Source organism: Mizuhopecten yessoensis, unplaced genomic scaffold, assembly GCF_002113885.1.
Source record: "Mizuhopecten yessoensis strain PY_sf001 unplaced genomic scaffold, ASM211388v2 scaffold7953, whole genome shotgun sequence".
NCBI lineage: Eukaryota > Metazoa > Mollusca > Bivalvia > Pectinida > Pectinidae > Mizuhopecten > Mizuhopecten yessoensis.
In genome coordinates this window covers 116,333-126,402 of record NW_018407305.1, presented here as the reverse complement: position 1 = coordinate 126,402, position 10,070 = coordinate 116,333, and the positions used below count along the sequence as shown (strand labels likewise).

At 34.5% G+C, this 10,070-nt stretch overlaps 1 protein-coding gene across 2 annotated transcripts in view; it reads right to left on the bottom strand.

The window, feature by feature from the left end:
- The window catches only part of LOC110454610 (lachesin-like), a 20,284-nt gene extending 13,407 nt beyond the window's left edge, over positions 1 to 6,877 (bottom strand). For both annotated transcript variants that reach the window (XM_021504222.1, XM_021504221.1), the window contains exons 1-6: positions 6,703 to 6,877; positions 5,292 to 5,401; positions 4,343 to 4,486; positions 3,622 to 3,763; positions 2,975 to 3,132; positions 321 to 522 (exon numbers count right to left, since the gene is read on the bottom strand). In XM_021504222.1, the coding sequence (XP_021359897.1) occupies positions 321 to 522; positions 2,975 to 3,132; positions 3,622 to 3,763; positions 4,343 to 4,486; positions 5,292 to 5,401; positions 6,703 to 6,751 (805 nt within the window). In that variant the 5' untranslated portion in view covers positions 6,752 to 6,877. The remainder of the gene's footprint in view (positions 1 to 320; positions 523 to 2,974; positions 3,133 to 3,621; positions 3,764 to 4,342; positions 4,487 to 5,291; positions 5,402 to 6,702) is intronic.
- Between the last annotated feature and the right edge of the window lie 3,193 nt (positions 6,878 to 10,070).

The window sequence follows — 10,070 nt, the reverse complement described above, 5'->3', positions numbered from 1 at the left end:
TACATAACCATGTTAACAAAGGGAGAGTTCCTTACATAACCATGTTAACAAAGGGAGAGTTCCTTACATAACCATGTTAACAAAGGGAGAGTTCCTTACATAACCATGTTAACAAACATATTTTGCCATGAAGCTAAGTCAGATTCTGTAACAACTAAGGTATATGAGGGGGAAATACTGCCTTAATGGCAAGCTAGCTTTTCCAGTCATGCGGTATAACCTGGGGACCCTCTCAAATTCAGCAACGTTGAGCGTGGTCAGTCTTTGGAGGGGAGACCGACCACATGTTACCATTCTAGGATAAAATGTCTGATACTTACCTTCCACTATACACTCAAGCTTAGCATTGAATCGTCTGTTCTGAGCCTGCCCGACCGTATCCTGTACCGCACGGCAGCTCGGAGAATAAAAGATTTTGACTTCAACTGTGAATCTTGCTGGGGGTCGGACAGAATTGTCAGCCACGCAAATGTAGTTACCACGGTCTTTCTTATTGAGGTTGATCAAACTTAGATTGGCGCCCTATATAATGTACATAATATGGAATCAATCACATGATAACTTAGATTGACACCCTATATATTGTACATAATACGGAATCAGTCACATGGTTACTTAGATTGGCACCCTATATAATGTACATAATACGGAATCAGTCACATGATAAATTAGATTGGCACCCGATAATGTAATAATACGGAATAAGTCACATGATAACTTAGATTGGCACCCTATATAGTGTACATAATACAGAATCAGTCACATGATAACTTAGATTGGCACCCGATAATGTAATAATACGGAATAAGTCACATGATAACTTAGATTGGCACCCTATATAGTGTACATAATACAGAATCAGTCACATGATAACTTAGATTGGCACCCTATATAATGTACATAATACGGAATCAGTCACATGATAACTTATATTGGCGTGTGATATAATGTACATAATACAGAATCAGTCACATGATAACTTAGATTGGCGCCCTATATAATGTACATAATATGGAATCAGTCACATGATAACTTAGATTGGCACCCGATAATGTAATAATACGGAATCAGTCACATGATAACTTAGATTGGCACCCTATATAATGTACATAATACGAAATCAGTCACATGATAAACTCAAAGGACTTAGGGCGTTATGGATCATCGTTTGCCTCATCAAATGTGAAAACAATCAACTTTAATTTATTTATTAAAAGGTTCTGAGTTTGTGGTTTTTTCTTTGGTTTAAACAATATTTATTGCATATATCAAATATAATAAGTACACAGGTTAATAGGAATATTAATAGAATCTGGCAACAAGATTTTAAATCTTGTATAAAGCCATCTACCTTGAAATGTAATTACGTTAAAGAAATACTTCAACATACATTTAATTAATACACATAACTTGTTTAGATTAACAGTTTGTGATAATTCTGACCATGTTATGTGATGAACCAAAAATTGAAAAAAAATACATAGGTAGGTATGATGGAAGAAGGGTAACACTAACAGTTAGTTTTTTCAAACATTCAAATTTCAAGTAACCATGATTCTGTCAAGGGTTCTAAAGATACGATACAGTCCGGTCTACCTACTCAAAGGATCAGCGTATAGTAACCCCTGGATAGTGGAGGATGGGTAAAATGTGATTTTTATGAAATATGTCTTTTGAAATTATCTAGATTGACAGTGGTAGTTGACAGTGGTAGTAATATGGTTTAGACAGTGGTAATAATATAGTTTAGATTGACAGTGGTAGTTATATTGTTTAGATTGACATTGGTAGCAATATAGTTTAGATTGACAGTGGTAGTAATATAGTTTAGATTGACAGTGGTAGTAATATAGTTTAGATTGACAGAGGTAATAATATAGTTTAGATTGACAGTGGTAGTAATATAGTTTAGATTGACATCGGTAGTAATATAGTTTAGATTGACAGAGGTAATAATATAGTTTAGATTGACAGTGGTAGTAATATGGTTTAGATTGACAGTGGTAGTAATATAGTTTAGATTGACAGCGGTAGTAATATAGTTTAGATTGACAGTGGTAGTAATATGGTTTAGATTGACAGTGGTAGTAATATAGCTTAGATTGACAATGGTAGTTATATAGTTAAGATTGACATTGGTAGTTATATAGTTTAGATTCACACTGGTAGTAATATAGTTTAGATTGACAGTGGTAGAAATATAGTTTAGATTGACATTGGTAGTAATATAGTTTAGATTGACAGTGGTAGTAATATAGTTTAGATTGACAGTGGTAGGAATATAGTTTAGATTGACAGTGGTAGTAATATAGTTTAGATTGACATTTGTAGTAATATAGTTTAGATTGACATTGGAAGTAATATAGTTTAGATTGACAGTGGCAGTAATATAGTTTAGATTGACAGTGGTAGTAATATAGTTTAGATTGACATTTGTAGTAATATAGTTTAGATTGACATTGGTAGTAATATAGTTCAACAAAAATCAAGCTTACACGGCATTTAGATTGACATTGGTAGTAATATAGTTTATATTGTTTGTACCCTTAAATCACCTTAAGCTGAATATATTCTGAACCTGAAGAGGTGAAAGTACTAGGCTGTTTTCGTTTAAACGGTTGAACTGTTTGGACCATAGTTGTTTGTGTATTTAATATGGTTGGACCTAGTAATCTAATGCTGCTTTCAGGCGAGCCTTGACAAAACCTTCCAAGGTCTGCATAAACATTTGCAGATCTGCGAGGATTTAAACCCGAAAAAAATACATTTAAAGACGACCAAACCGGCACATAAACGAGCAGGCCCCTAGAGAAGTACTGAGAAACCCTTTTGTCATTTCCTTTATGTCTATATATTTGCATGTGGAAATTTATGTGCTCAATGCAACAAAAATCAAGCTTACACGGCAAGAATTATTCCTGTTTTACTGTAATGAAACATCTTTGAGCTAAACAAAAATCCCAAGTAAACAAACCCGTGACTGGAAGTTGCCGTTTGGGAGCCTGTGACCATCCTCTCTCTTCCAGGTGATGTTTGGTGCCGGGTTTCCAAAGGTTAAACAAGCCAGGGTGATGTTTCCGCCGACCGCTCTCTCGTAAACACTCTCCATGATTTTGGACATAACAGGAGCCACTACCGACACAAGAAAATACAATTAGTAATGTACAATCTCTCGTAAACACTCTCCATGATTTTGGATATAACAGGAGCCACTACTGATACAAGAAAATACAATTAGTTTTGTTTGTCTGTGTTTTACGTCCTATTTACAGCTATGGTCATTTAAGGACGTGCCAGGATTTGGTGGTGGAGGAAAGCCTGAGTTCTCATCAGAAAACCACAGACCTACGGCCAGTACCTGATGGCTCCCAAAATTAGGTCTAAAACCCGCGACCCAGTGGTGGAGGGCTAGTGGTAGCAGAATGTCAGATGCCTTAACCACCTGGCCCCTCATGCATGGAATACGGGTATAGTATTACACTCTGTATATCAGGAAAATAATTTAGATTTTGCCGAAAGTTTGACCCATAGAGAAATTTGAATCTTCAAAGTTCGACGAATTATAATGGAATTTTCATAGCAGATGTATTTAAAGCATCACTCTTAAATACAACCACTTACCTTGAACCATGAGTTCTCCAAGTTTACTCGGCCATGTTTCCCAGTTCTGATTCTGCTGGCGAATAAAGCAGGTGTAAAACCCAGAATCCTCGTCTGACAGTACTCGTACGATTAGGGTGTATCTTGTACGAAGTCCGAGTTTCTGTGTATAGAAGACAAACAGAATTTTCATCATATTATAAAATACAATCATACTGATTCCAGTTAATGTTAAATCCTGATAATGATCAATGACGAGGATACTATGATTGGAGTCTTTGGAAGCGACTTTAGCACACTTTGTTGACCTTTAAACTGTAGAACTTATGTGGACCCCTAGGAGTCTAAGACACAGACAGAAAATTTCTATTAATAGTAAGAGCAACCTTGACCTTTAACTACACAGGTAAAGAGTATCATCAAGTTAAAATGTATATTTTATCATACTTATGAATTATTTATAGTGAAAGGCATGGTGATCATTGTAATCCTTTATGGTTGATCAATTATAACTAATACTATAATCCATATGTTGTTAAGCGCTTTAGATTAATTTTCCAAATTATATAGGGCACTTTACAATGTATAAATATTGTATATTATAACAAATTCCTTAAAAAACAGGCCTTACAATGCATTTTTGGATTTTTTGCTGTTCTATTTTTAAAGTATTTTTTGCACCCATGGTTACGACCTCCTTACTGCAAGTATGACCTACAGCTTACCGACACTATGATCTTACCGACACTATGATCTCGTATTTCGGCTCCCCTGAATCCTCCCGCTCCCCTTGGGCGATGTTGTTTGCAACAAGGATACGATCATCCTCACTTATGTCAAATGTGGCGATACTGGAATCATCCATCTTCCCCTTCTGCCAGCATACCTGTAAACAAAGAAATACTCTGATTAATAATGATGATATACAACATTTGATATAGCGCCCAATCTAGATAGAATAAGCCACTTTAAAGCGCTTTACAGTACATAGATATACAATTTATACAATCAATACAATTATCATATGCATTAAACAATACAATTTTTCACAGGAGCTGCCTTATCAGGCGGTTATTATAACAACTAGTCCTATGCCACCTGGCTAATAACTCCCTAAGTGTGTATGCTTGCTAATAAATGTATTCTGTTCTGTTTGTAGTAGGACCGTGCTTCCAACGGTATCATTTATAGTGCCACGTACCTCACTTGAATAGTACACATAGAAACCGTAACCTTCTGCGTGGAAAGCCGGAGTGTTAACCACTCGACCAATCCGGCCTCATGCATATATAGCAGCTTTACATCTCTAGTAGGACCTCTTAACCCATTCACCCCTATGTAACTTTAGTAAACTCTACCATGCATTGATCTAGATAAGTCCATTATGGTCTACAGTGATGAAAGGGTTAAATCAGGGTACAAATGGCAGTATATTGCCCATTGCAACTAGTTAAAAAGTGTTTATGTCAGGACTAAGAAAAACTTCCAATATCTACCATTAAAGAACGAACATGGCAATCAAAATATTGTTTTCAAAGTATTTTACCTGCAGACTACTACTTAAACTCATTCACCCCTGAAGACACACTTGAATAATTCAAAGGTTGAAATAGTCCCTGATGAAATGTTTTGGGTAAATGAGTTAAACATGGAATGACATAGCCCTTAAGGGGAGGTAATCCATGACTTACCTTCTGACCTTCTTGTTGGTTCACCACGGTGCAGTTTAGATATCCCGTACTTCCTACTGGTTTCACTTCAGGAAAAATCTCACCAACGATTTCAGGTAACTGACCGTTAACTGAAACATTCAATATTGCTATCAACTTTAAGTTTGGCACATCACAGCAAAAACATTTTATTTCTAAAATTCAAGATTCACAATAGAATACTCAACACTGAAAATAATATGGTATTGAATTATAAAGCTGGCATCTGATAACACTAATTTACCGATAGTAAACTAGCCATCCTGGTTATATTTAGTTATCATGTAGGTTAAAAGGACCTTAACTTAGATTATACAAGTTTACTGATAATGTTACATTTTGTTATGTTCTGCTGTATCACTCATCATCTATGATGTCATGGTAAGGCTATAAAATTAAAGATAGCACTGCAGTACCTGGAGAAAATCACAACAATTGTGGGACCGCACAAAGTTACGTGATGTTGACTGTGTGAACGATGTGTAACTGATGAACTTATGAATGATTTTACCTCAAGCACATGTGTGTGTACGAAGGTCGAAAGATGTGAGATAAGCATGCAAACCATTAATTTTTAAATCTATATATATACTTTCTTTTGAGTATGTATAACCTTGTTTGTGTCCTTTTGCTGGTTTCCTACTCCATGGAACTTCAGTATCACAGCACGTATCTGAACTATCATACATTCATTGTAGTTTTTACATGGTTGTCAGTTTAGATCCACAGGGGCACGGTTCAATTTATCAATTTATATCTGATCATGAGGCCTCCTTGTTTATCATACATAATAATGGTAAACGCATCGAAGGCATTTTGGTCTCTGTGGAGTATAACCTATAGATAGATAGTAAACAAGGAGACCTCAGGCCTAAATTGATTTTTTTACATTTATTTGTTTTTTTACATTGTATACATCGTAGTTACCAATAATGGCATGACACGATGGGTTTATAAATTGAACCATGCCCTGTGGTAGATCTTCATGAGTTTGAAAGGATGCTATAATTTAATTGACATGTTTTGACCATCCAAACCTCATTGGGGACATCTGAAAATTCAAATTGCTAAATATCAAGGTTCACCTGAAAACACTGTATATAGGCCATATAGTCCTATAAAATTATACCCCCCCCCCCTTCTAAACCACACTATAAACACATTATTATATAGCATTCTATAGCCTTGCAATATCTAAAATGTATTTACCTGGGACAGTGTTTATACCTAAATGTTAATTCGCAGTTTCAAGTTAAAAAGTACATGTATACATATCCTATATTCTAACATAAACAAAAACACCGGAAGTCATTGCATCAAAGGAAAGCTATTTCAAATATGCTTACCGATATTACTGACTGGTTACCTGATATAGTTAACAGTCCCAACTTACCTGATATAGCTAACAGTCCCACAAGGAGACACACTGCAGTCTGATACATGTCGGTCTATAATATGTGTTTATCGACGTAAAATGTCTGTAGAGCAAGTCGTCCCTCAAGTCGAAATGCGTAACAACTACCTTAGAAGTACAGTCACCCGCCGTTAATCAGAGTGGAAGTTATGTCACGTGACCACAGTTAGCCAGGTGAAACACCTATCCCGGTTTGATCGATTTGTGAAAGATATGACAACACATGTTTGTTTTTATTTTGATAATTCATGCTGATTTTAATATTTTGACTAATGTGATGATGCCTTTTTATTGGTAGCTTAATTTATATTGCGTCGAGGTGTTGCACAGGTGTGTTGATGCACAGGTAACAAATTTTACGGATCACAGTGAAACAAACGGAACGAAAATATACAATACGATTTATATTGGGTTTTACCTGAAACCCGATGACATCATGCATTGGAGATGACCAATTAGTAAAACTAAAATACCTTAATCCTGAATTGCATTATTGTCAATATGTAAATAGGTATAAAGTTGAAAGCTATATCAATTTTAAATATCAAATAAAATATAAATGGGTCCGTGGAGATTATGTATATATGTAAGACATGTATTTTAAAATTCGGCTTGAAACCACGGAATTAGATTATCTAAGTCCGTGTTGAAATAACTTTTTATCATTATTTGGTGTCTGTGTGTGTGTGTGTGTGGGGNCATTCAATTCACAAGATGACCTGCTTATGATAATGTTGTGTGATTTTCAATGCTTACCTTTAAAATGTATCGGTGTTCAAATAAATATTCCATTCGTAAATTATCTTTCGCCTGATTTTAACTGTAAAGTGTCAACTTGTGTATAATTTACTGTGGCTATATTACTGTTATTGATCGACTAGAAACCTCTTTAATCATTTAAATCCGCCTTGTCATACTAATAAATAATAATAATGTACAACATTTGTATAGCTTCCTATGTAATTTGTAAAACTACTCGAAGATTCCCACAGTGACAGTTATAAGTATAGTAGGTTAAAACACATACGAGTACCAAGAATATGTATTTAGAATTATTGGTTACAAGTTTAAAAATATACTTTTACGACGTTTGTAATGATCATAAATTCAAGTTAATATTCAGTAAACATCTGTACAGTAATTGGGCAAATATTTCGTATAAAGCTCTACGTCCTATTTTGGTTCAATAAAATATAATACAATGTTATATTCAATCTGATAAGGAAGCTTTATACAGATTAGATAAAATCCAGTCTTAAGAAAACCCCATTATAAAATACAAAAAGCCAGATTACACGAAAGAAATAATGAATTTAATGGGAGTGAAGTTTTAATCGTTTTTCATTCACATGTACCGGATATTTACTATATGTATACGCTTATCTATTTATTTATTTATTTATTTTCAAAATGAAAATGAAAATCTAACAACACATACACAAATGATATCACTTTGAACTGCTTTCAGCTGACATTCATTGTGAATATGAGTGCCAGCTGGAGAAGATCAACTCTATAAAGCTCTATATAGCGCTTTCATTTTGAATTTATCATTTCTAGTTGGCATGTTGACTGGGAAAAAAACAATTTATTTATCAATCTTTTAATTTATATAATTTTCTATTTCGTGTATGTGTGTTTAGGGAACAGAGTAGTAATTTGCCTGTAGTATGTTAAGTTAAACCATGTTTTATTTATATCAATAAACATGTACAATTCCATGGACATTTCATTCAGATGATTGGGAAACAAGTGCTATTGTCCTTCTCATCATATATAACAAGCTTAGCTGATAATACATGTATAACTTTGCAGTGATAGCCTAAATATGTACATAAGAAACTGTAATGAGAAACAGATAGAACATGATATTAGGATAATAGGGATAAAGATAGTAACTGATGGAGTTTTACCCGGTTGGATGGGTAGTTAAGTTTACACGATAACTTTATGTGGTTGAATTATAATTGCTTGTAAATCTTCTGGTTGATTTGATAAAATTTTGAGTAGCTATAAAAATGTTTACATTTTGATCATATGTTTTTGATACTTCACCAAACAGTAATAAATCGACACTTAATTGGTAAGGCAATGGAGTCAAGTATCTTTGGCGTGATTCAATGAGATTAGTACAATATAACAAATAATGGGAACTGTCTTCTACAAAATGTCCACATGAACATAAGGGATTGTCAACAAGATTTCTTTCAAAAAGATGGCGTTTTTGTAAACTGCAACCGAAACGTAGTCTAGTATGATATACTTGATATTGTCTGTTTGAGTGGCCGTACACTGACAACGGTTGAACTATAACAGGGTTTATTGCCGAGAGTATCTGGGCATGAATCACAATGGGAATATCTATACGGGATGGTAAACACTGATAGCTCAGGGGTCAGTAGGGGTCAGGATAGCATGACTCATTACGACGATGTCTAGTACCTGTGGGGTACTTAGGTACTTAGCCTTGTCTAGTACCTGTGCTGTCCCCAAGATGTTTGTGGATGGAACTGTTTACCAATAATGAACCATTAAACAACAAATTGACCTGAGTTTGTTGTAACGACCTATTACATAATAATACCTCTTTTTTAATTTACTAGGGTTAACATTTACCTGCCACTCTTTTGACCAAGTATCAATTATAGCTAAATCATGGTTAATAAAAATTTCTTTTCCAATATCATTCGAAGAGTAGGCAAGTGACGTATCATCTGAAAACATTCTTGATAGAGAACGTAAATTATCAGATATGTCATTTATGAATATAAGAAATAAAAACGGACCCAGGACAGAACCCTGGGACACACCAGGCTTAAGATGAACGACTGAGGAATAAGAATCGTATATAAAACAATTTGATTTCTATCAATTAAGTAATCTTTAATCCACTTCCCGTAAAACTATCTAAGTTCTATCGAAAGCTTTTGATATATCAAAAATAACCATACAAGCCTGAGGTCTATCTTCTAATTTATAGTTATTAGTAATGTAGATATACACATTCCCTAATAATCTATTGTATACAATAAATAACAAGACAATATAAATCCCCTCCCCCTTAAAAAAAAAAGAAGAAGAAGAAGAAAGAAAGGAGAAAAAAAGACAGGAGATGAAACTGTAAATAAAGGAAACACAATTCATCAGCGATGAACGTTAATTGATTCCATAGAGTCGTCGATATTCATGACAAACCCAATTATCTCTTAAAACAATACACAACCCGGAGCGTTACATGCTGATGTACTCATATATGAATATTTTAATGGAAAACAGAACTGGGCTACAACATTTACAAAGTAAGTTATTTCAATACCAGTGCTATAAATAACCTGTGGCAGGTGACA